This window comes from Culex pipiens, chromosome 2 (genome assembly GCF_016801865.2).
Source record: "Culex pipiens pallens isolate TS chromosome 2, TS_CPP_V2, whole genome shotgun sequence".
NCBI classification, from domain to species: Eukaryota; Metazoa; Arthropoda; class Insecta; order Diptera; family Culicidae; genus Culex; species Culex pipiens.
The window spans coordinates 79,229,226-79,255,573 of record NC_068938.1 but is presented as its reverse complement, the minus strand read 5'-3'; the positions used below and the strand labels follow the sequence as shown (position 1 = coordinate 79,255,573).

At 38.3% G+C, this 26,348-nt stretch overlaps 2 protein-coding genes across 3 annotated transcripts; both read right to left on the bottom strand.

Moving 5' to 3' along the window:
* Positions 1-12,271: 12,271 nt before the first annotated feature.
* On the bottom strand, positions 12,272-13,253 carry LOC120422993 (uncharacterized). Its single transcript, XM_039586604.2, has 2 exons — positions 12,486-13,253; positions 12,272-12,421 (listed from the first exon to the last, which is right to left on the bottom strand). Exons 1-2 carry the CDS (start codon positions 13,067-13,069, stop codon positions 12,361-12,363), a joined length of 645 nt encoding a protein of 214 aa, XP_039442538.1. The 5' UTR covers positions 13,070-13,253; the 3' UTR covers positions 12,272-12,360.
* Positions 13,254-23,812: 10,559 nt separating this feature from the next.
* LOC120422990 (uncharacterized) lies at positions 23,813-25,352 on the bottom strand. Of its 2 annotated transcripts, none has more exons than XM_039586601.2 (2): positions 25,256-25,352; positions 23,813-25,110 (listed from the first exon to the last, which is right to left on the bottom strand). In XM_039586601.2, exon 2 carries the CDS (start codon positions 25,024-25,026, stop codon positions 23,929-23,931), a length of 1,098 nt encoding a protein of 365 aa, XP_039442535.1. In that variant the 5' UTR covers positions 25,027-25,110; positions 25,256-25,352; the 3' UTR covers positions 23,813-23,928. The 2 variants fall into 2 exon arrangements, with proteins under 2 accessions (XP_039442535.1, XP_039442534.1); XM_039586600.2 differs by having other exon boundaries at positions 25,199-25,342.
* Positions 25,353-26,348: the final 996 nt, after the last annotated feature.

Sequence of the window (26,348 nt, the reverse complement as noted above, 5' to 3'; positions counted from 1 at the left end):
AATGAGCAGCACAGCAAAAAAGATGGTAAAATCACATACAATAGCCTGCACATCTTTGAAAGATATTCCATGTTTTTTGTTCTTCAGTTGATTTACTCGAACCATGAGGCACCCACAAGCTATGTTCCCTACTAAAACAGTTTTTGTAATTTTTCTTCAATATTTTTGTGAGGAAATTTAAACTACACATAAAAAGATGCAAATTTACATATTACATTTTCCAACAATTCGCGATTCAATATAAAGCATATTTATTTACTGTGAAGGTTGTCAACATTTCCCTCAAAATTGTGGTGCCTATTTCTTTTTGCAAAACATTTTTTCCTAAAAAGGTTCAAAGCAACTGCAACTGAGCACAACAAAAAAGTTGCGTAGTAAATTTTTATTTTGAAATTCGGACTGACATTGTGGCCTCTGTGTCTCTTACAATTTTTTTGAATAAAAATGTGCAAATTCTCGCCCCGTCTTCGATTTGAATGAAACTTTGTCCTAAGGGGTAATTTGTTACCCTGATAACGAATCAATGGTGTCAGATGGACTTTTATGTGAAATTAGACGTCCGATTTGTTGTATTTTTTATCATCGAAAAAAATACAAAAATTGTTTTCCACTGTTATTCTAGGCAACCGCTACATATAGGTAAATTGAAAGCAACAGATTTGAGAAACATGCAAAAAATCACTAGAATATATGAAAACCACTAAATGGCTTAACAAATCAAAACAATTCAAATGAGCCAAAGCCGAAGTATAAACAAACAATCAGTCCTGCCTGTTCCCTATAAACATTTGCATTGTTTTGCTCGGAATATTATGATGAAATTTTGCAGAAAAGGCCTAAAACAATCTGGAAAAATTCGAATGTTCAAATTTCAACCAAATCTGAAAACGAAAAAAGAAAATCATATGGGTCACTTTCTGCAAACTTACACAAAATTTCGATTTGCGTGATATTACATTGAATTCCTCTTCTCATGACAAGTCCCACATTTTTTTACAAATTGAGTAATGAAAAATGACAGAGGTTTTAAATCATTTTTTATGATTTATCGATTAAAAACTCGATTTTTAATTCTGAGTACGCCTTAAAATTGGGCGTTTAATTTTACATAAAAGTCCCATTGACACAAATTTCGGGATCATCACCATTTAAGGCTGCACATTATTGAAAACACGCAGCAGCCTTGGCCACGGGTCCCCCACAGACCGTTATTATGAAAAAAAAATTCCACCCGAACCAATGATTGGACATGGTTTCTGGGACCATTCTGCACCTCTGGGCCGAGTTTCAAAATATTTGCCGGCAGAATTTTCGCATACGTTTAGTTTTAGTATTTTTAGTAGAAATTAAGGGGAAATCGCATCGCATGCATAGGAAAAGTTCAAAGTTTCAATGTTTTAACTCTAAAACGTTACTGGTCATGATTTTAAATTGTTTTTACATGTAGCAGAATGATATAAAACGACTTACGGGACTTACTTAGTTAAGTTAAGTGACTTAAGTACATTATTAACAAGTTTATACATAAATATTATTATATTTATTTGCTTATATTGGCAATTTGCGGCGAGAAATATTAAACTAACCTAGGACAGAAAGAGGAGAGACAGAATTGAAGATCGCGACAACAGTTTTTTCAAACCTTTTGTCACATGGTGGATAGATCCAGACAGGGCGCTAGCAGTTATAAGGGGAAAGGAGGTGAAGAAGCTAAGGGCCATTCATTCTAAGTGTAATATTTGATTGAACTAGCTTTTTAGGGGTCTTCCATTAACCGACACAGAAGGTGTCGGAGAATGTCCCACATAGTTGACACACGATAATTTCTTTTCGTGTTTCGTCATCTATGGGACGACCCATCAGGGCATCAAATTTTGTGACGTGGCAAGTTTGTAGTGTTGCAAAATAAAATTCTCCTTTTTTTTGAACGTTCACAAATTTCACCATACGAATGAAATCCAGAGAGTAATTCAGCTCTAATTTAGCCCATACCTTTTTGTTGTCCTGTGCATTGATTATTATAATAAAGTTTTATGATACAACTTCCCAGGATTAATATTTCCAACTAATTATGAATTTTAAACATGTTTATCATAATAAAATATTGTATTTTATAATTGAATAAAGTGTTAATGATACAGTTTGATCATCGTTAGAAATCATTGAAACATATTATTGATCAGCAAGTTCGTTTGCTAATAATATATTGAGCAAAACAAATCTTATTCCTACCCCACTTGAAAACACAATCACTCATCCACTCTTTTAACAAGCTTGGCATATTTTATTAAAATTTGAAAATAGTAGGGTCAAATACGTGTAAGCTATTGGACTAACAAATACTTGCATACGATGGACGATGTATGTTTTGAATATGCTTGTGAATATCAGTAGTTGTTGTTGTAGTTTGTGTCCTAAAACTCTTGTCGGGTTTAAACAATAAGGCTAATAACACTGGAGCTTAATCATTTTTTTTTAGTTTTTCGTTCTTATCTTACTTTTTATGGCATTTTTGGAAATTATGGGAGAGTGTAACATAAACTAAGAACAATATTTGCAACGGTTAAAGCTAACAATTAAAGCCTATCGAGCTTGTTGTTAAGCTATCTAGCTATTATAATATCGTAAAATTAGGTACAAAGTCACCCCTTGGCTCAAAGTCACCCCATTTTATATAAGTTTTGGGCAATCTAGGTTTCCTTGATTTGAAATTGCCTAATGCAGGAGTTTTTGAATAATATTTATGTACAAACTTGTTAATAATGTACTTAAGTCACTTAACTATGGCTTAATCCGGCTAAGTAAGTCCCGTAAGTCGTTTTATATCATTCTGCTACATGTAAAAACAATTTTAAACCATGATCAGTAAAGTTTAAGAGTTAAAACATTGAAACTTTGAACTTTTCCTATGCATTTTACTTGCGATTTCCCCTTAATTTCTACTAAAAATACTATAACTGACCGTATTCGAAAATTCTGCCGGCAAATATTTTGAAACTCGGCCCAGAGGTGCAGAATGGTCCCAGAAACCATGTCCAATCATTGGTTCGGGTGGAATTTTTTTTTCATAATAACGGTCTGTGGGGGACCCGTGTTGGCCGAATGGTTACGTTGTCCGCTTTGTAAGCGGATGATCATGGGGTCGATACCCATCTGCTCCAACCTTCCATCGGATGGGGAAGTATAAAACGTCGGTCCCGGCCTTAGTTGTTGTTAGGCCGTTAAGTCATTTCAGGTGTAGGAGTCGTCCCCAAAGGTCGTCATTTTGAACCCTGGAGCGGAAGGTTCCTTGGAGTAGAAAGAGGTTTGGGTGCTCTCCCCATTCAAGCATTGGACTCTTAGGTTCGAGCAGAAACTTGCAATAGAGACCACAAAAGACCTGGGGGTCGTTAAAGTGGATGTTTTTTTTGTTCTAATATTCAAAAATGAAAGGGATCATGCCGCTTTTCCATAACTAGTTATCGAAAAATGGTCTACGGATTCGTGATCGGGTGCTAAAATTATCCATTTGAACAAAATTTCACGCAAATAGAGGAGTGGTCGGGGCAACTGCAAAAATGGGCAAAAATGGCACATATCAAAGAGAAGTAGAGTATTTCAGAGAACAAAAATTGCTCAAGTGACTCTAAAATGATGGTAATATAACAATATAGGAAAAAGGTTCCTTTGAGCCGTTACTATTTGTAAGTTAAACACCGTATCAAGTCCATCGTATTAAAATTATGTAGTACAGCTTGATAAATACGGGTAAAAACACAATTTCTTGCATTTTATATTTTAGTTTCTAACACTGTATCTTCTACAAGAAGCAAGTTTGCGCATCAATTTAGTTGTGATTAGTTTCGGATAGAACAGACACAGAGCAACAAAAATAGTGCATCATTTTCTAAAAATTCAAGCTTTTAAGTGCTGTAAAACTGTTGTCCCTAATCAGACTGTAGTTCCGATTTTTTTTGATGATACCTAGGTTTTTCTTACATTACAAAACAGAATGTATGAGCGTTATTTAGCAGCCCAGCAAGCACCATTAAAGCACATTATCCACCTTCTTTTTTGTTAAGCGAAACTCACTCTTGAAGCTTTGTTACATCACCTTTTTAATATTTGCCAGGTATACAATAAATACTACAACATTTGTGTAGCCACTGTTTCCAATATTTAAACAAAGTCTCCACCAACCGATATCTCTTACATAAACAATAACCAAAAAAAAAAGAAACAACAATCTCTCTCTCACTCACTATTCCACTTGATCGCTATTTATTTTTACTTCCCTTTTTTAATTAACCCTTCACTGATGCGAAGTTGAACTCCACACCACGTGCGCCGCCACAAACCCACCGGAATTCTAATTGACGTCATCATCGTCCATTCGCCAGATGACCTTCTCACGTAGCCGCGTTGTGGTGGTCTTCGTCTTGGTACCGTTTTCATGACCGTTTCCGACCTGCATCACTGGCGATTCCAGCTTGATCGGTTTGGTCTGCTGGAAGCGATCCTCCGACTCGGTGTGGTTGTGCGTCACGTTGTTCTGGAATTTGTTCTCCGTGCTGGTCGACTCGACCAGCTGGGTCAGGTTGGTTGGGTTTCCGGCGCTGTACCGCTTCTTGCTGATCGTGATGGTTTCGTTCTTGACGTTGTTCACGTTCTCCAGCCGCTCGATCTTGATCTCTTCGGTGGCGTAGATTTCGGCGTTTTTGCGGTGGTTGCTTTCGACGCGCTTATCGTCGACGGCGTCGTTGTCATGGTTGTTCATCAGGAAGTCACTGATCTCGAGGAAGAACTTGGCGGGCAGGTCGTTTCCGTTGACCTGAAGCATCGAGTCGCCGGGGGTGGGTTGTTGCTGATCGGTGATGGGTTCTGCCGCGGACTCGGCAGACTGCTCGTACGGGATTCCGAACAGCTTGAGGATCGAGTTGCGGATCATGGTGGCCATGTCGGTCTTCTTGAACGCGTCCAGCGAAGCTTCCGGAACTTGGATTTGGAAATTTTTGATGTGCAACCGAATGTTTGTCTCGCCGTCTGTTTGCCTCTCGTCGTACGCGACATCCGCTTCGTCGTCGTCGTAGGCTTCATCTCCCTGGTAATCATATTCATCGTAGATTTCTTCTTTCACTCTGCTGTTCACATTCGTTCCATCTTCACTTTCAACGGCGGCAGAACCGACCAGCCCGATCAATGTCACGCATGCCAAGATCGCTATTAAACACCTCATCGTGATCACGTTAAAAGGCAATTTCACACAAAACACCAAACACTCTTTGTACCGAAGAGATCTCCCTCAACCGGTACGAATTCACAACGGATCAAAACTAGTTCGCGACGGTGAAGGTGTACAACTTTCCAAAATGCACTCCCAAATTTCCTGGCTTTCAGAGATCGATCGTTCGCCGACTAGTCCAAATTTCGCGAGATCGCGCGACGCGCAGGTCGTTATGTGTGCTACACGCCCCAAACCTGGTACCGAAATGGACCCTCGCAGGTCGCGCCAAGTTCGGTAGACCTCAGCGTCGTCGTCGTCAGGCAGGTGGCTGAGCCGTTTGCCAAAAAGTAAACAACGAAAAACAGTTAAAAAAGTGGTGGGGTGGGAGAGAGGTTAATAAATCACCCATTTGGTGGTGGTGATCGCGCAGGTTGAAGTGAGATGTGGACATCTCGTTTAGGCTGAATGGGAGTCGGTCGCAGAAGACAGGTAGCACGCGACAGCGCGATCGATGCAGCGTGGACACCATGCGGTCTGCATCGGCGTGTACCGTAAGGTGGTGGGGCTTGGTATGGAGCACTATTTTTACACATTTTGCCTTTCTTACAAAAGAAAGGTTTAAGGTTTGCTTTTGGAAAAACGCTTTTTTCAGAAATCTTAAAAAAATCGTGTCCGGCGGGGAATCGTCCCAGAAAAAAAATCCTGTTACTAATTTTAAGGTTATGATGCGCTCTTTCGATTGAATTTTGGCCCGAAACCCGGAACTCAAAGCCTGATTTTTTAGAGCTCTTTTTCTAAAATACTTGGGCGATGTCTGTATCCGCTCTTAAAAATTTGTGTCTTCCATCATTGGAAAACCGCTCGTAAAACCCACAATTTTTATATTTCAGATTTGCAGCCGTGGGGTCGGAGACGAACATTTTATTTTTCGATTCACAATTTTCGACCAGTAAATGTAGTCAAGGCCATTTTTAGAGGTATTTTTTGGACAATTTTACAGATAACACTATCAAATTAAAAGAATTCAGTTTCAAACAAAAAGTCATTCGAAAACATGCGCCATAAACTGCTTGGGCCCAAAATTTGAAGTTTTTTAATCATAGACTAACATTAAAGACTGAGTACCTTACTGAGGAAAGGCTATAAAATCACTCGAAAACTGAACTTTTCAATTAGACCTCCTAGACCCACCTTCATGTATACCTATCGACTCAGAATCGAATTCTGAGCAAATGTCTGTGTGTGTGTGTGTAGGGATGTGGGTCTGTGCACCAAAAAATATGCACTCGATTATCTCAGCACTGGCTTAACCGATTTGGACCTTTTTGGTCTCATTCGATTCGTCTTGGGGTCCCATAAGTCCCTATTGAAAATTATGAAGTTTAGTAAAGTACTTCAAAAGTTATGCTAAAAAAACGATTTTGACTAAAGTCCGGAAGATTGTAAAAAGGGTGGTTTTTGTAAGAAACCCCAGCATGTCATACATTTTTAAAAAGGTATTTAAAACCTTTCCAACGCGACCAATACATTGAAGATCTGACAACCCTATCAAAATTTATTAGCAATTAAGTGTTATTTATGCACTTTTTGGAAGCCGGATCTCAGATATCACGATGAAAACGTTGTCCGGATCTATCATGCAACCCGTCGTTGAACAGGTAATCAAAAGACCTTTCCAACGCGTCTAAAACATCGAAGATCTGACAACCCTATCAAAAGTTATAAGCACTTAAGAGTTATTTATACACTTTTTGGAGGCTAGTTCTCAGATATTTAGATGAAAACGTATTCCAAATATATCATGCGACCTATCTTTGGATAGGTAATTTAAAGACCTTCCCACGAGCGTGTCTATTTTGGATAGCATTACCCTTTGAATGAGAGGAAGGCACCAACCACCTAAGGGTGGATTAAGTAACGTTTTTTTCTAATAATGTCAATCCAATAAGTTTTTCTTAATTAAATATAATTACCTTGCGACCCATAATGCACTTTAGAAATTAAAAAAAATGCATTCGAGGTTTAATCTAAAAAGAGTTGAAGCTTTAGGTCAAATTCTCACTGGGTGGTATCATTATGTTTCTGAAAAATTAATTGCACCAATATAGTTTTCGGAGTTTCATCATTTTGTAAAAAACTAACTTAATCCACCTATGTGGTTGATGCCTTCCTCACTTTTTACCAACAATGGGTAATATGAGTGTTTTAGACACATATTTCAGCTATTTTTTTTAGGTCCAGAAAAATAAGTACACAGATGTAACTTAAGTGGTCAGAACACGAGACAGGGTTGCCAGATCTTCAATGTTGTGGACTCGTTAGAAAGGTCTCTCGATTACCTAACCAACGATGGGTCGGATGATGGATCCGGACATCGTTTACATGCATTTAGGTGAGATCCGGCTTCAAAAAAGTACATAAATATCACTTAAGTGGTCATAACTTGAGACAGGGTTGCCAGATCTTTAATGATGTGGACTCGTTAGAAAGGTCTCTCAATAACCTAACCAACGATGGGTCGGATGATGGATTCGGACATCGTTTACATGCATTTAAGTGAGATCCGGCTTCAAAAAAGTACATAAATATCACTTAAGTGGTCATAACTCGAGACAGGGTTGCCAGATCTTCAATGATGTGGACTCGATAGAAAGGTCTCTCGATTACCTAACCAACGATGGGTCGGATGATGGATCCGGACATCGTTTACATGCATTTAGGTGAGATCCGGCTTCAAAAAAGTACATAAATATCACTTAAGTGGTCATAACTCGAGACAGGGTTGCCAGATCTTTAATGATGTGGACTCGTTAGAAAGGTCTCTCAATAACCTAACCAACGATGGGTCGGATGATGGATTCGGACATCGTTTACATGCATTTAAGTGAGATCCGGCTTCAAAAAAGTACATAAATATCACTTAAGTGGTCATAACTTGAGACAGGGTTGCCAGATCTTCAATGATATATAATCATTGGATAGGTCTTTCGATTACCTAACCAACGATGGGTTGGATGATGGATCTGGACATAGTTTAAACGCATTTAAGTGAGATCCGGCATCAAAATTCCAGCACCCGATTCGCAACATTGACACTTTTTTATACGTAACTTTTGAACTACTTATCGGATCTTCAAACAATTCAATAGTGCAGTATGGGGCACCAAACCGGACCGAATGCAACTTGTTTGACTCAAATCGGATCAGCCAGTGCCGAGAAAACTTGGCAAGAATTTTGAGCACCAAGGGGAATACGCACACACATACACACACACAGACATTTGTTCAGTTTTCGATTCTGAGTCGATAGGTATACATGAATATAGGTCTACGAGCTGTTTTTCAAAAGTTACTTTTTCGAGCAGGATTATAGCCTTACCTCAGTGAGGAAGGCAAAAGGTTCTATTTCACCTCTGGTGATATTAAATCGGGTTTTTAATGTTAATAAATTATATTTTGCAAACTTATTGACACTTTGGCCACTCTGGAACCGATTCCGGAGCATCGGCAAATTGTATGGAAAAAGTTACGTAAAATCAAATTTTAATCACAGGAGGCTGAATAAGCAAAAAGGCTAAAACGTCAACACACGAAAAAAAGCAGAACGAAGTTTGTCGGGTTAGGCTTGTAATGTATATAGTATTATGCGATAGTTTTTGAAAAATTGGCTAGAAATTTGATTTTTTGCTCCTTGACCTCGACCAGACTTGGGGGACAAAAACTTTAAATAAAATTTGTAACAGCCTAATAATATTTTAAACATTTTACTTCATCTAAAACAATGTAAACAATTTGTCCCGTCGGTTGCATTTTTTTTGTGTTTACAGAAGTTATACATGCAATGTGTAATATTACATTTCTTTTTCACAAAAGTGATGTGAAACTTTTGCATGCGATTTTACCATCGGATTTTATACGCCCACTGGAACAAGCCCCTGAATGTGTTAGTTTCGTCCAGGTATGATAGATTTAGGACACACGCTCCAATCGACACGATTGAATTTTGTGCGTAAGAATACATTTGTAAAATTCGGGAACAACTGATATCATTCCACGCTACACCCACAATTCAAATTCGAGAGAATCGTTCCCTCAAAATTCATTGAGGGCTCAGTGCCCAACTCGAAAGAATAATGCTACCAACTCAAACCATCAAAATAAATGTGTTCATTCGTTAATTGAAACAACAAAGCTCCAACAAGCGTCATCGACTTCTGACCACATAATAGTCACCAAGTGGTGTGGTGCTCTAGGTGTAGTGAAGTCATTGAGTTAGTTTGTCAAAAATCCCTGGTTTGATTCCCGTAGCCAAAACTTTTTTTTGTTTTTTATTTTAAGGATGAACGTTGCATAAGTTCTCTTGGCCTTTGTTCTTTGGGACGAGTGTTGCCTAGTTTTGGGCGTAAGAAGCCAGTCGCCTCCATAGTTTCATTTTGTGAAAGAGAAATTAGGGGAAATATACCCTTTCTAATCAAACACCTATCTTCGTCATATGGAGAGTTTGATGCTCGATTAAAGCTCCAAAAATACTATTTAGGCTATAAACTTACCAGCAACAGCACCGCCTCGAGTAAGCATGCAAATTTATGCCATTTATTGGCCAAAAAGATCAAATTTAATGCACTTTTGATCATAATGTCTATTTTGCGAGACCATTTCTCATCATTTTGGTGGCACACACATCCACACGCAAGATCAGATGTTAACTGCTTAACGAAAGTCACCATCAATATCTTTTCACTTGCGCTAACGATTTTAAAGCGCTTAAGATATAAAATTGCTTCCAACTACCGGCAACATGTTCTTTTGACCATTACTTAGTCACTCACTTAAAAAATAATCCCGAAAAATGTAAATAATTAGCAAGCACCATAAAAAAAAACAAACGCGCTAAGTCTTTTGACGTTTCAATTTTGAATATCCATTCCAATCGAAGGCTGAAGAAAACCGAGCGAGAAGCGAAGGCAAATAAAGAACAAAAGGGTGGCCACCAACACCACCAACATGCTGGTTCAGCGCCTGTTAGAGTGAGCAAATGCTGCCAGAAAACTTTCGCTATCAATGCTACTTTTCGTGAGGGTTCGCTTTAAATTTCATTAATTTTGGCAGCACTACATAGACCGAAAAGAGCGCTGGAAGAAAAAAAAGAACTAAGCTGAAAATAGAAAAATGGGGCGTGGCCCAATGCACTCGACTGATTAGAATGCATTTTTGAAATATTTTTTTTAAATGCTTGTAAAAGGAATAGCATAACTTTTAATAAAAGTGAAAATAAACAGAAATGTTCACAAAAAGTTGCTCTACTCGTTGGTGTACTTGGTTTTAGTGAATTTCAAGGAACAATCTAGATTATCCAGCATCATTCAAACACGACCGCTTATTGGGCTTAAAATGGGCATATTTCCCCTAAATGGAGGCGCCAACTTTAAAAATGTCGAGAAGTGAAATATCGACGGCAACATTTCAAAAGGCATCATGTACATTTTGACACTTTCTGGGTTATTGCATATTCCGAAAGTACTCCTAATTAGCTACCTCTCCACCAAAAATGAGCAAAAGTTACTTCAGTAAAGTCTGTTTAATAATAATTTTAAATAAAGTTACATAAACAAAATCTGTGGCATCAGCAGTGCCTGTTTATATAGCCCTGTTAACCTGCCAAACAAAAGACTACATGAACCTTGCGACGAAAAAAAAGCATCATGAAAAAGACGCCATGTACGTTTGCCGACGAAAAGCGAATCATAACAAAACTTCCCCTCCACTTGTAAAAAGCGCCATGTACATTCGGCGAAGAAAAACGAATCATAACAAAGCGCTCCCTCCAATGACAGCAGGGTGATATAGACGTTTGTGATTTCAAAAGAAGTTATGTTTGTTTTACTTAAATATAATGACGGAAATAATGTTTTATTCAAAATTAACGATCAAGTATGAATAAAAGCAACGTTTTTCATCGTTTGTTATCATTAGAACATCTTCTTTTGCTTTTACATTCACATTCAAATGCGTTTTTCTCAAAACACATGGTTTGTACATGATGCTTTTTGGAATGTGGTCGTCGATATATGCCTTTTCATGCCATCGCCTATTCAATTTGTCGCCATTTTACTGAAAAAAGACACACAAAATTACCTTTTGAAGCGAATCGCATTCATTACTACTTTTCTGATGGACATTTTGTAAATGAAGATTAAACTCAATTATCTACATTTTTAATTAAATAAAATAATCCTTCAACTTGGTTTGGTTTATCAATCGTTATTTTTAAACAAACTAACCGTACTGTTAATCTAAAAAAGATATCTTTATTTCTCACATGCTATTATTAAAATCAGTTTTTTACCCAAACTCGTTTCTAAGAACGAGCGGGTTTCTTCTTTAAATAAAAACCAGTTTAAGTCGATAAAAATAGTGCGAAATAGCGCTGCGCATAATCCATAAATTATCTAAAATTATAATTTTGCAGACCAATGAAGCCGGAGAAACCCAGGAAACAGGTGTCATTCTATTTATAATATTTTGGCTGTAGCTTTTAATTATAAAACACGACAAAAACAGTTCAAATATATGTAAAATCAAGGTTTGTCATTGAACTTAATTTACAAAACAGCTTCTAGTATTTTTGCCATATTATTACATGAGTTTGAGTAGTGAATCATTTAAACATTATGTCAAATTGAAACTGAAAAGTAATTCGTCACTGTGGACAAATTAAAATTCCAGTCGAATCCCAAACAATTTATAGCTTCTCGTAAATGCCATGTTTAACACAAAATCAAGCAAAGGAAGTGAATACACAATTGCAGAAACGAATTTCAACTGATGTACAAACACAAATTTTCAAACGAATCGTTAGACAAAAATTAATTCACTGTTGACCCGTTTAAAGTCCCATTGACCACAAACCCAGAATCACTTCTCCGATTGATGACCCACATTTTTCAAGCTTTTGTTTCTCTTCTCATCGCTTCGCGCGCCAACACTTTCTTTCGCGAGGGGGTCTCAACAAGTTTGTCAAACATTCTTAACCCCCCCATTAATGCACAACCAAAAGGACGAGTAGCGTCACGTATCAACTCGTTTATTTCACCTTAATCCTAAGAGAGTGTTAAATCTATCACAAGGTTGTAGTTCTGGAATCCGGGCGGCCCCTTTCAGACCACATAAGTCCTCTGCAGTAACGGTTTCAGCAGATGGGCCACTTTCAGCTTGTATCTGGGAAAGTTCAAGTCGTGATTAATTATTTGCGATGATGGTTGTGCGAGTTTCCGGGACTTACCTTCTCTTGTGCTTGGAGACTTTCTTCTGTTTGACTGGAGCGGGCGGCTCAACGGCTTCGTCCGAGTCATCGTCGACATCGTCCTTCTTGAGTACAACCAGACTTGGCTTAGCGCGCAGCGGCTTAAGGTCGGGCGTAATTTTGATCGGCGTTTCGACTCCTTTGTTGAACAGGAAGGACAGTCCTTGGCCGAGCAGGTTGACCGGAACAAGTGCCTCGTGGAACATGGGCGTTGGCACCGTAGTCGACGTTGTCGTTGAAGTCGTGGTACTTGGCTTGCTGTTGCTGTCCTCTTCCGAGCTGTCTCCTTCAAAGGAACCAGCGTGAGCCGCCAGGACATCCATCAGAGCTGCTCCGGCCATCGAGGACAAATCCGACTGCTGCGGCGGACCCGGAAGAGCGATCATCAGCCCATCCAAGTTCAACCGTACATTCTCCGTGCCGTTCTGACGCTGATCAAATACCACATCGTAATCGTCCTCCACGCTGTCGTAATCATCGTCATAGGTCAACACCGGCAGGGCACCAACCAGGGCCAAACTCCCGCCAATGGCCACCACGGCCAACAAAAACACTTTACTCATGGCACTGAACTACTCGTTCCAACAACTATCCGACGATCAACGATGCTGCGGCGATGTTGCGTTCACCAGAACCCGTACCGAAATGAAGATCATCACCGCCAGCATCCCGCCAGGTTGGCTTCCCGCGGGACTCGGCAGCATGTCCCACTATCTTCCCCATCACTATGTTTGCTCTCTCGTTCGCTCTAATGACCGTTTTTTGTTTATGGTACACGTACGTACACACACACATATACAAAAACCGCAGTACGTTGGACCTTTCTCTCTGCAGTTGGTGAGGAGTTAAGTGGACGTCCCCGTTCTTCGCACTCCGACAAGGTTCAATAAGGTATGTGAAGTTCTTCTCGAAGCTTGGAGCCATCAGGAGTTGTTGGGCTTTCTTTTTGAAGCGTTTATGTACACGGCGCTGGTGGCGCAAAAAAGGGTCGTAATAGCGGCCTGTGAGTTGTGGGTTGGTTCAAGCAGGATTTCGAAACATAACAATTATTTTTGAATTATTGAAAAAAATCGTTCTAATTCTCGAAAAATACCTAGTAAACCAAACTTGTGAAAATCACATCATCGTTGTGTTGTTGCACTCTATCGTAATCATTCGATCGTAATTTCTGGGATCACGATTGAAATTTTCTGATGGTTCGTTATCTTACAGATCTCGATCTACCATCGAGAAATTACGATAGAAATTTTACTATCGAGAAATCTCAATCGTGGATCGAGACATTATGATAGAAATTTATTATGTAATTTCAAACATTTCAAAAATGTCAAAAACATCAAGGATTTAAAAAACATGACAAAATTCAATAACAGAGAAAAATCTCATTATTTGACTTTTGATATTTTTGAATTTTTATTTAAGAGCGAGTTTTTCACCAATGTGTAACAGGTCGTATCGAGGTGCTCCAATTTCGACGAAACTTTCATCGTTTGTTTGTCCATACATCGTCGCCATCGTGCTAACTTGTCGTACGTGCATTTTGGGCCAAATTGAGTTAAGAACGCCATTTTGTGCAGCTCACAATGCCTCACCTTTTGACCATCACAGATCCCCAAAATTCGATTTCAATCCTGAGATATTCAACAAAAACCGAAAAAACTCCGTGCACTTTTGTCACTTTACATATGTAAGTAGTTTCAATCTTGTCGTGCTATCTTGTCACTCCATGAAAATTGATGTAAGTGCGACAAAAGGCCAAAGGGATTTCAGGCCAGGAAAGTCAGGATGCGTTTGTCGCACGTACAAGCTAGACTACCGTAAACATTTGTAATTATAACTCGGGACTCCAGCAACCAACTTCAACCAAACTTTGGGACAATGCACAGAATGGTGAGCCAAACAAAACGTGTTTGTTATTGTTTACATTGCGTGCTCTCGTTTTTGAATATTCAAGGTCAAACATTAAAACGCGTTTTTCTCGGAACGTCAAAATGGCGGGTGCGACAAGATAGCACGACGACGTCGACATGAGATAAACTCATGCCAAATATGAGCCCTCTACGACAAAGGGAAGTGGGGTAAAAAAAATATATACGACAGAAATTATACTACAGTTCAGACTCGATTATCCGAAGTTTCGTTTTCGATTAATTAAACAAAATTGTTCAAAAGGTGGAAAATAATTATCAAACGAGTATGCTTGGGATTCCAGACGTTTCCTAACTTTTAGTAAAAAAATATCACAAATTCACGATTTTTTGTTTTTAAGGAAAAAATGTTGAGGTCCGAAGAAACCAGCTGAATATATGAAAAGTCCTATGGTAATTTAATATGCTGATTTGATGGTCTTGGGACTAAAGAGCTCATATCTGAATATATGTTTCCCTGATTCTTTGCAATATTTAACATTACATATATCCAAAACGCAGGCTTGGCCGAATGGTTAAGCTGTCCGCTTAGTAAGAGGAAGATCATGAGTTCGATTACCATCTGCTCAGACCTTCCATCGGATGGGGAAGTAAAACGTCGGTCCCGACCTTGGTTGCTGTTAGGCCGTTAAGTCATTCCAAGTGTAGGAGTCGTCTCCACGCTATAAGTACAAACAACCAAGCCTGCTCCGGTGGAATCGCTGGCGGCGGTTGGACTCGCAATCCAAAGGTCGTCAGTTCGAACTTTGGAGTGGAAGGTTCCTTGGAGTAAAAATAGGTTTGGGTGCTCTCCCCATTCAAGCCTTTGGACTCCTAGGTTCGAGCAGAAAAATTCCAATAAAATTCCAATTTTAAACTACTAATAAGTAAAATACATTTATCAGTTTAGGTTTTTTTTAAATTGTAGGTATTTTTTTACATTTTCGTAATTTAAATATTAGAAAACAATTTTTTTTCCAACAGTTTTATTCAATTGGTTCACTTTTTTCATAAAAAAACAAAAATCATGCAATTTTCATGCCTTAACCGACAGATTAGGTTATAAAAAAACTTTGTAAATGGATGATTGATACTTTTGTGACTGAGGACATTCGTTGTTGAACAAATTAAATGAAAATAAAAATAGGTTTTAACTTGTATTTTCACATATTTTTTTGTAGAACAATTTTTAAAAAGGTGATTTATACTTGGAAAAATAAAGTAATTTTATTTTTAAATAAATTGCAACCAAAATAATAAATTGTTGCAAAGACATTTCTCAACAATCATTCCTCCCATATCCATTATATTTCAATAAATTTTGGTCAGCCTGAATCAAATGTTACGTACTCAATTCGTAACACAAATGACATGAGTTTGAATCTCGAGGTGGGCGGTTTATAAAGGCAAAAGAAGTTTGATGCCAAGTCCTTAAAAATGTTGCGTCATGCCTCTCCAATGATATGGAATATTTATATTTTTGCTGTCTTGAAATTTTTTCACTTTGGATTTTTAGCAAATTATCTATTTCGTATCTGGAGTTTTTATGAAAAGCTCCAATAAACCAAATTTTCAGTTTTTGCTTTGTGGGTGTTTTTAATACCCCTGACTCAAGGCGGTTTCAAAAACATCCAAAAAGCAAAAACTGGAAATTTGGTTTATTGGACCTTTTCAAAAAAAAACTCCAGATATGGACTCCAGGTATATTCAGAATCAAATTATGGATACATCATTGGATTCATATTGACTAAAAAAAATCACTAAACCTTAATTTTAAGAATTATAAAATCACTTTACAGGGGTCCAAAGGGCCATTTTACATGATCATTCAAAATGGGTCCGCGGGCCACAAAAACTCACCTCGCGGGCCACATTTGGCCCGCGAGCCATACTTTGGTCACCCCTGAAATAAATGGTTTTCTCCATACAAACTTATATGGAAAATTGAATCGCTTTGCGCAAAGTGAGGACTAAACCAATCGTTTCCAAACTTTGGGGAGTTGTTTAGGACCCCAAAAGGAACCAAAAAAGTGCTATGTTCACTAAATTTGAACATCTTTATTTTTTTCCATACAACCATATTACATTTTTTGGGTACCAAGAGCAGCGACATTTTTTGATTTGGCTCCTCAACGCGGAATCGCTGTGTAGGGGCAGTGGGGGCAGAATGGACCATGGGGGCAGAATGGGCCACCCTTGGTTTTGGGCTTTAGAATGGATTTAGACCAACTGTAAGGCAAGGGTCTTATAAAGGACGTCAAATAACATCACCATACCGAAAACGACCTTTGAATTCATTGTAATTTTCAAATTATGAGCAAAAATGTAAATTTATTGAAAAACCACGCAAATGTTGTTTATTTCGAGGTTCTTAAATAAGCTTTCTCGAAAGTTAGATTGTTTGAAAAAGTTTGTTCAATGTTTATAATGTTACCAGGAGCTATTACAAAGGTAATCAAACAACAACGGAACCTTCAAATCATTTAGAGTCTTGGTGGTGGAAATGTTAAATTAAAATCCCCTTGGGGGCAGAATGGATCACCCTTTTCCTGCCTTATAAAAACAATTAAAAATAGCGAAATTTGAGCTATATTGATTATTTCACTCCTGGTAGCTTCAAAAATCACGTTTAATGCAACATTAGTTGATTTTTCAATTGTTTTGACGCTTATTTGTAAAAACAGTGTCTGATTTCGACATATTTACACTATTTTCAAAAATGTTTGTTTTGTTAAGTGACTATTTTTACAAAAGTGATCAAACTTCATGGAAACTATGTTGGAAAGGTCACTTAAGTCATTTCTTATCACCCTTCGACATTGTATTAGACGAAATGGCTTGTTTTCTAAAGTGCCCTATTCTGCCCCGCAAGGTGGTCCGTTCTGCCCCGCACCCTGGAAAAAGTAGTCGAAAAACACATTTTTTTAAGTTGCATCAAAAATAGTTTTAAGCTGAAAATTTGTATCAACCAAGTATACAACATTGAAGGGAACATCCCGAAGCATAAGCCTACTACACTGGATTCATAAATTTGTAAGTTTTTGTAAGGTTTTCGGTACATTTTACTTAGGCGGACCATTCTGCCCCCCTGCCCCTATCGCTGCCTTCTTCCCATTTATACGCGTGTAATGAAAAGCAGTAATATCAATTTCGTACCGCCCTTTCAAATGTTGCTACAGATTGCTAAAAATTGCGAAAATAAACAATGAAATTCTGTACAACTACTCTGGTATTGAACCGAACTACAACTATGCCAACGGTTTCTACCAAACTAGATATAGGTTTTGCTTGTATTATGTCATTAGCTAGTTCTCCACGCGGGATGTGGATATCTTATGCCACCGCGATCGATGACCTACATTCGTCGATTCCTCTGGGAACTGCGACTAATAAAGCGATTTAAAAAAAACGCACCTCACCGCACCGGGACCATAAACTGTATTTTGACGCTGATTGCTGACAAACAGACAGGTCCAGGCCAACTCCCTGATGGGCATATCAGCCTATGTCGCTTCTCGATAGCCTAGAAAAGCGGCAACCTAAGATACCCCAAGAGCTTAAGAGAAGGAAAGAAAGCCACTTCTTGATGACCAATTCTGGCTCAAAGAAGGAAAGGCCTCCTCAAAGTGACGCAGCAGCGGCAGCTATTCATTAGCTAAATAGTTTACCGATTAGCCCCAAAGGGGAAGAGAGGGACAGAAGGGTCAACGAAACTAACAGTACCTTTTAGCTTGAGGTTTTTTGCTTGGACTGGATGGAGCTATGAAGCCATCTACGATGGTCTAGAAGCCATGAAATATCTACCACAAAGACGCGGAATGCATTTGATGCAGAAAATTAAAATTCCATTTTTGGAAGGCGGATAGAATTTCAATTGCATTCAAGAGTTAATAGGTTGACGCGAAGATAATCTGAACGGAATTTGAAGCATCGGTATTTAAGATAACTCCATTAGGAGATGGAGTGACACGGTGCTGCCATCTGTTGTTTTACGTGCAACAGGTGAAAAAATGCTGAGTCATCGTCTTAAAATAGAGTTTATGTCCCTTGACTTTGACCACACATCTTCAAATTACACCTTTTTTTAAATTTTATGAAAAAAGAAGGGTGAATCTCGATGATTTTCATAATAACGATAATGGTGTTTTCTGGCGTGTGGACAATAATGATCATATGCCAACTAAATATTTCTACATATTTTTCGAACATCTTTTTTCATACTTCTCTACTATCACTTTACACTTTAAGACATGTTTTGTTTTGTTTTTTAAGCAACTTTCACTTGAGATACACAAAAACGACCCAAAACATACATCCATTTAAATCCCACCAACACCACGCAAGCGACGAAAGTGTTGATGTCACCGAATTGCAAAAATTGACCCATTTCATTTCCCGCGATCGTTACTCGACTGCCCGTCCAAGGCAAACATCGTCATTGCCATTCCCTCTATAATCATCATCGTCATCGTCATTATTTAGCAGTAGCATCAACCACAAAAAAAAACAAAAGAGAAAGAGTGAAAGAGAGAAGCAAAAAAAAAGTCACGACGCCGGCCGGACAAACTCTCCGATGACCGTCGTCCAAGCAAGCGACGGACGACGACGACGACGCAGTCAGCAAGTCGTTCGCGCGCGCGATAACACCAAAATCTAGGTCGTACTCTGGCTATAACGGAACAAACCTGCATGAGCATACAGTTGCAGGGGAAGCTGGGGAGACTTGGTTGACATTCGTATCTAGAGCTTTTTTTAAAAAGCTCCAACATTTTTTTTTTGCTTTTTAAAACTGCTTTGAGTCAGAGAGGTTTCCAAAAACAACAAAAAAAATGATTATATGACTTTAAAAACCCCCAAAATATTCTTGAATGTTGATAGCATTAGAAAATTATTCATTTAATTTCTATACGGTACAGAAACTAAAAGTTTACGGTACAGAAACAAAAAGTTTTTCAAAATTTAAAGAAAAAATACCACAATTTGCTTGGCCATGGTAACAGTAATTCCTGACTAAATTCCAAAAAAGAGTTTAGGGAAAATAAACCTAAAACTAACTTTTAAATAAAAAAAAAACACGCACTGTACAAAAATCACACAACACCGATTAAAAAGTGATGCTAATTTTGAAAATCTTGCCAAAATTTAAAGGCTTCGAAAAAAGATCAAAAACATCAGATGTGCCAAATGATGATAGGTAAAGATTAGGATTTCGATTTAAGCATTGCAGTCAATTTTGGTAGCTGAAAAAAGAAACTCTTATGGAGGAATTTGAATCTACTTTGTTTTTTTTTTTATCTCGTTTGGCCGTTGCTAATATTATTCAAAGTTTATGTCAAGGTTGTCAAGGTCCTGTATATATCCAGATCAAAAGTGCTCCGGTTTGGCTAAAATTTTGCATGGTAGTTAATTAGCCAAAATCAGTATGTTTTGTGTGACGATTAGTGAGGTCCCAGCCAAAAAAAAAGCGCCGAAAATCAAATTTTGAACCAAATTTAAGAAAATTTAAGGAAGGGGTGACCAAAGTATGGCCCGCGGGCCAATTTTGAAATATCATGTAAAATGGCCCTTTGACCCGTCTGTAAATTGATTTTATAATTCTAAAAAAAAGGTTAAGTTTAAGCTTTTTTCCATGCTTTGATCCAAAAGTTTAAATGTGATTGAAAATTGTTATTTCGTCAGAATTTTCTTTAAGATTTTTGAAAATGAGTTATAACCATTAAAATTTGTCTAAAGTAAGATATTGTTAAATAGCAAAACAGACATCTATAGTAATTTAAAAGTTTTAATGCATCAATTTCTTAGGGATTGGGCCTCAAACTTATTTTGCACTTAGAAAATTTTCACCTCGGGATTCGAATTCATTAAATTTAGATTATGAACCTAGTTTACTTAAAATCTTATTCAGGCAGATAAAAAATTATATATATTTTATTGAAATCAGAGGAATACTTGTTTAAAAATCATTTTGCATCGGTTCATCGTTCTAGTTCCACCTTGTTTAAAAATTAAATTGTACAATTTTACAATGTTAGTGTCACCCCTTTTAATTTTTTTATTGAAAATTTAAATTTCAAGGAAAATATATGTGCATTCAATTGAATACCTTTTATTAATTTTCAGTATATTTGAGAAATCACGAATGTTTTTTTGCCAAAAAATGTTCATCCACCCCTTAATGTTTCTTAAGGCATGCAAATCTTATGGATGTTTTGTTTTGGCCTTTTTTTTTAGGTTTGTTTGTTTTGATTTTAATAAATTTTATCCAATTAATTCAAAGCGTTTTTTTAACAAAATTGCTGAAAAAATACAACTTTTTGTCCTCAAAAATGTTAAAAAATACATAAATCAAGAAAAACTTCAGCTGATGAATCTCGGGTTAGTTTTCAAAAGGTTCTGTACACCAATTGTAAACAAAGCCGTTTTTCGATCGATTCTCGATCAATTTTCGAATAATCAAATTCAAAAATGTTTTGAATTGTTCATCTGTGCGTCCTTTTGATGCTCTTTACTGAAAATGAGAACTTTTGATTTGTTTCAGACAAAAAAAATCATTAAAGTGTCGGAGGCCACGGTGGTTGTTAAGACGTATTGCAAACTAACCATAACCATAGATTGCAGAAACGTAATTTAATTTTTCAAATAAACAATTTTTTAAACAAACATTTTTTCCCATTTAGCCCGCAAGCTCATGTAATTTCAAATTTGGGACCGCCATTCAAAAACTTTGAGCACCCCTGATTTAAGGGATTGAAGTGTGACTTTATTTATGTAACTTTGCTAATGTTTTTAAAAAAATATTTTTTTCTGGGTTCAACTTTTGCTGTGTTTTTCAATAACATGTCCCATATTTCATGAGAAAACATGTATGCAGTAATTTTTGTAGTGTTTTGCAATTTAAATAATAAAGATATTATTTTATAATAAAAATGTGAAAAAGCAATCTAATTTAAAAAAAAAACATGAAAAAACTAAATAGACAAAAGATAGAGAGTTTCTCACAATCAAACGAAAACTAAACAAGATATAGATTTTGAACACGGGAAAATTAAAAAATGGATAAAAATGGACATAATAGGGTTAGACATAATATGCATTTTCCTGCAACAATTTTGATTTTATGTGAAATTCCGTTGTACAGTAATGCAAAAAGTATTTTTTTCTGCAAAAAATATCGTCAATACTTTGATATTATGAAAACTAAGGATTGCAACTGGGCAGGTGTAAAATGCATTTTGAACACTTTTTTGATTCAAACGCAAATTCCATGGCATTTTTTTTAATTCAAGGTTTAATTTTAAAGAATGTTGAAAGTATAAACGATTGACGCAGTTATTTTTCAAATTGAAAATAACTATTGTTTTAACCTCACCATAGCGTTCCTGAGAAAATTTTGCATAGATTTTCTAACATTGATACATTTTCTCCATTTAGTATACGAGGTATTGCATTTTGAAGGCCACAGTTTAATAACTATCTTAATTGATTTCGAGTGCTGATCCGTTTGAGCTGGAATGACCTAAACGCTTCATGGATACTGTAAACAACCATGCATCTCCTCCAAATAATAATAATAACTCGAATAATGATTCGAGTGTCATTTCACTTATTCGGATGGAGACGCATGGTAGGGGAGCTGGGGGTAAGACGGCCAGGCGGGGTAAGACGGCCACCCCACTGTATTAATAAGTATACTAATGAATATTACTAAAATGTTCAGCAATACTGTTCCTCATGCTAAATAATGCATGTGGAGTCACCTTTGCCAGAAATATTGTTTAAAATAGTATAAAAATAGCTCAAAATAAAAAAAAATAATTTTTGAACTTGAAACTGGATGTAATTTTCATGAATTACAACTTAGGCATTTTTGTTAAATAACAATATGTTTTTCTGTCTTCAAATATTTTTTCATGTTAAATTGAAGTTATGTCCCTCGAAAAAGTTCAAAAAATTCGATGAACTGTTTACAAAAAATGTTTAAAAAAATAATTTATTTGGGGGCAAGACGGCCACCTCCTCCGGGGGTAAGACGGCCACCCGTAATTTTTAAATTTTATTTGATATAGGTTATATTTTTGACGGTTTTTGACTATTAAGACATATTGTAGATAAAGGAAAAGCATTTTCAATAAATCTATCCATTTTTAATCAAAATGCTGTTAACTACTGTTTCGACAACATTCTTTACTGTGATATAGCAAAACTCATTGAATAGTATGAAATCCTATCAAACTTTTCATAAAAATCGCTAATTTAATATTGTTTACATAATTTTGATTTACTTATTCTAATCGAAATACACAAACTAATTTTTTTTTGTATCAAATTGTGTTTGTTTTGTAGTAAAAATTCATAGTTTTTCATAAAATGTGGTCGCAATAATATGAAATTCACTGAGCCAAAATATGAAATTTTTTAAACAGCATTTTTCTTCACATTTGAAACCTGGTTTTTTTCAACCAAAATAGTTACGATGTTCAGAGAAGTCTGTTGAACCAACCATGTTGGTGTTTGGGTGGATTTAGTAAAGTTATTAAGTTAATTTATAGCATTGGCCGTCTTACCCCACATGGGTGGCCGTCTTACCCCGCGTATTTCATATATATACGATTTCAATTATTTTTTTAAAATTGCTGAAAAGTATTGAAAATTGGTTTTTAGACCAACTAATTTATGTCATTTCTATAATGGACTAGTAGTAGAACAATATGTACGTAATTTGAGATCAAAATAATCTGTTGTGTAAATTTTATGAGACTTCTCCCTTAGGGTGGCCGTCTTACCCCCATCTCCCCTAATTGTGTATGCTTAATAACTACCATTCGTCTCCATAGTACTGTAACTGGGTTAATGGAGACCCATGGCACTTTTACATTTTAGTATACACATGTTTGTTTTAGTATGAAAATGAATGCAAACAACTTGCTTTTGACGACCCAGTCTCCACTAAAAAAATCAACACTAAACCTTTCGCTCATCCCGACTTCTGTTGGGATTCCCGTTCCGCCCATTTCTCCGCTCCGCGACAGTCAGTGGTGGACGCTCGGTGAAAGCACTCTTCACGGTCACGACAACCGCAAACCCCAACACCGGCATGTTTACCCACATGTATTTATAGTCTCCCCCCTCACTCTCCCCCAAATGAGATAACTCTTTGGAGTGGATCGACGATCTAATGGATGTTTGCGGGGTGATGTTTAGACTTGAAATGATATCTGTTTTGATGGGTAAGGTTGATCAATTGTGGCCGTGATTATTTTTTTGCAATTTTTCGGAAATTAGTTATTTAAATTGCGTTAAGCGACCAAACTTCCGATCAAGATCACAAATGAATGCGCCAACGTTCCGCTTGAGCAGACTCCAGGGAGGGTGAACAATAGCAGCAACGACCTTTAACGGTTTCGTTGAGATTTCAGTTTTTCTTTATTTGGCACTTAGAAAATCGAGGCTTTTACAATAAATTAAAATAAATACGCGTGTTTTAGGGGCTAGAGTTTTTTTGTGGCATAGAGGTGTTACGGCGTCACGAATTGGCACACGCCGTAGCTGTCCCGCCTGCGGTCGGGTCCGCACTGCTCCTGGGCGCCGAGTAGCTTCAGCGTCGAGAAGTCGTCACCCTGCTGTTGCAGTTGCAGCTTCGCCATGTCGACGTCCGACCGCGGGTACTCGCCGTCGTCTAGGCTATCGAACGAAGAAGCGGGATGAAAGGGCGGTAAGTCGAGGTACGTCCGTTCTTGGGCGTACGTCAGGTAATTATCTTCGTCGTCTTCATCGGCTCCGATCATCCCATCACCACCATGGTTGTTGTTGTTGTTGTTATTGTTGGTTAGTATAGCGTACACGGTATTAGTTCTAATCTCGTCGAACCTTTCCGCGCCGGGGGCCAGAGCTTTGGCCTGCCGTTCTACCGTACTACCATCACCATCTTCGAAATAATTACCTGACGAGGAGGAGGAGGACGGAGACGGGAAGCGGATCATGTTGGACGCCGCGGGTTGTTCGTAGTTGAGTGGCCTCATTACGCGGTAGATCGGCGACGGCATGTCGGCCGTTGGGACGTCGTTGCTCCGGGCTGAAATGTCCACTCTGTACGGGGTGCGACCTTCGATGAACTCCTCGTTGTCAACGCGACCGTGAGATTCGTCCAGAACAACCACTTCCGGGGTCGTCGTGTGATGCGCCTTCTTCTGAGCTCCGTGATGCTTGATCCCCTTGCGATGGGCGGACTTCTTTTTCTGCAGGGCTCCCTTCTGTCCGGAGCGGTTCAACAGATCCAGCAGCGAAATCCCAGCCGACGGAGACGACGGCACCACCACGATCACAAAGTTCTCCAAATCAGCCCGGATGTTAAACTTGCCCTGCTGACGCTGATCGAACGTGATCGTCTTCCTTGGCTTGCTCGTCACCGCCACTGCTGTCGTCGTCGAAGCTTCAGCCGTGGCCGTCGATGTCTCTGCCGTAACTTCCGGTGCCACCGAGCTGGACGACTCCGTCACGACCTCGTTCGCTGGTGCGACACTCGAAGTATCATTCTCACTCCTGTTCGTCCGAATCACCGGACCAGCCACCGCCATCCCAACCGCCAACAATACCACGAACGTCGTCCTCAGCATGATGCTTTCTGGTTCAAGTTCAACGAGCGACTGCGACGGCCTCCGCCGGCAGATATTTCATTTAGGTGTTCGCGCCAAGTTCAACTGCAGGAGAAAGAAGAAAATAAAAAAAACACAGGAAATATGCCGTTTTGCGGCGGCATTTCTCCGCGGTCGTCGGTCTCTTTCTTGCCTTCTTGGTCCAGTACACTGGCCAATGATGATGGATCTCGCGTGCCGATTTTCTTACCCCCCGCGCGCTAGGCTGGGCTCTCTTGATGTTCTTCGACGTCGTGACCGTGTGCGCGCGCGTGCTACCTTCTGCTACCTCTAGCTAGCAGCGTTTATTGCATCTTTCTCTCGCGCAGCATCGCGGCAATTGATAGGCCTCTCTTATTATTCGTTGCTTTTGCTGAGTGGATGATTCTGAGGGAAGGGCCGCTAGAGCGATCCTCACGTTGAGAAGTGGATAGTTTGAAAATCTATGTTCAGTAGGGCGGTCCAAATCTGGGTTTTCTCGGGGCTACCCCCTGAAATCAAAGATTGACCCATCACTAGGCTAAATTCCAAATTTGAGCTCATTCTGACCACGGCATCCCCTCCCTCTAAGCCCTTGAAGTTTGTGCCAGTGCCTTTGGTATAACCACTAGGATGTAACAAAATTGACTTTTTGGCGGGCATTCAGGGGTTTGTTCCGGTGGGCATACTGAATACTGAGCCCAAATCTCAAATATGAGCTTGACTGAACATAACAGGAGCTGGCGCTCCGCCCTTCAATTTTAAATGAGATTTAACCCGTAAAAATACTTTTTTTCAAAAATGCCTATTTATGAGGCACTTTGGCCACCAATGCATTTACCAAAAACATCACTGACGTGTAGGCCAGATCCTTGCGCATCTTTTGGTATATATAACATTGAAGTTTGGAGCACCCTTGAGCTCGGTACAGACCTTCAAGGTGCGACGCATATCTTTTTTTCCGGGGCCCATTTTTCGAAAAAATTACAAACTTGGCAGCTGTCCATACAAAAATGATATATGAAAATTCAAAAATCTGTATTTTTTGATGGAATTGTTTGATCGATTTGATCTCTTCGGCAAAGTTTTAGGTATAGATAAGGACTACACTGAAAAAAAATGAAACACGGTAATTTTTTTCTAGGAGATTTTTAATTTCACTTTTTGTCATTAAAACTTGATTTTGCAAATAAACACTATTTTTATTTTTTCAGTTTTTAATATCTGGAGCAACATTTGAAAAGGGCGCATACGCATATTGACAACTAGGACCATTTTGCAAATTCCGAGGCAACAGGTAAGCTGATAAGCTTAGAAAATTCTTG

Excerpts from the sequence above, each read along its gene's own strand:
- LOC120422993 (XM_039586604.2), bottom strand. The coding sequence starts at position 13,069 with ATGAGTAAAGTGTTTTTGTTGGCCGTGGTGGCCATTGGCGGGAGTTTG. Across the intron at positions 12,422-12,485 it reads GTCTCCAAGCACAAGAGAAG|ATACAAGCTGAAAGTGGCCC; the intron begins GTAAGTCCCGGA and ends GAACTTTCCCAG.
- LOC120422990 (XM_039586601.2), bottom strand. The coding sequence starts at position 25,026 with ATGCTGAGGACGACGTTCGTGGTATTGTTGGCGGTTGGGATGGCGGTG.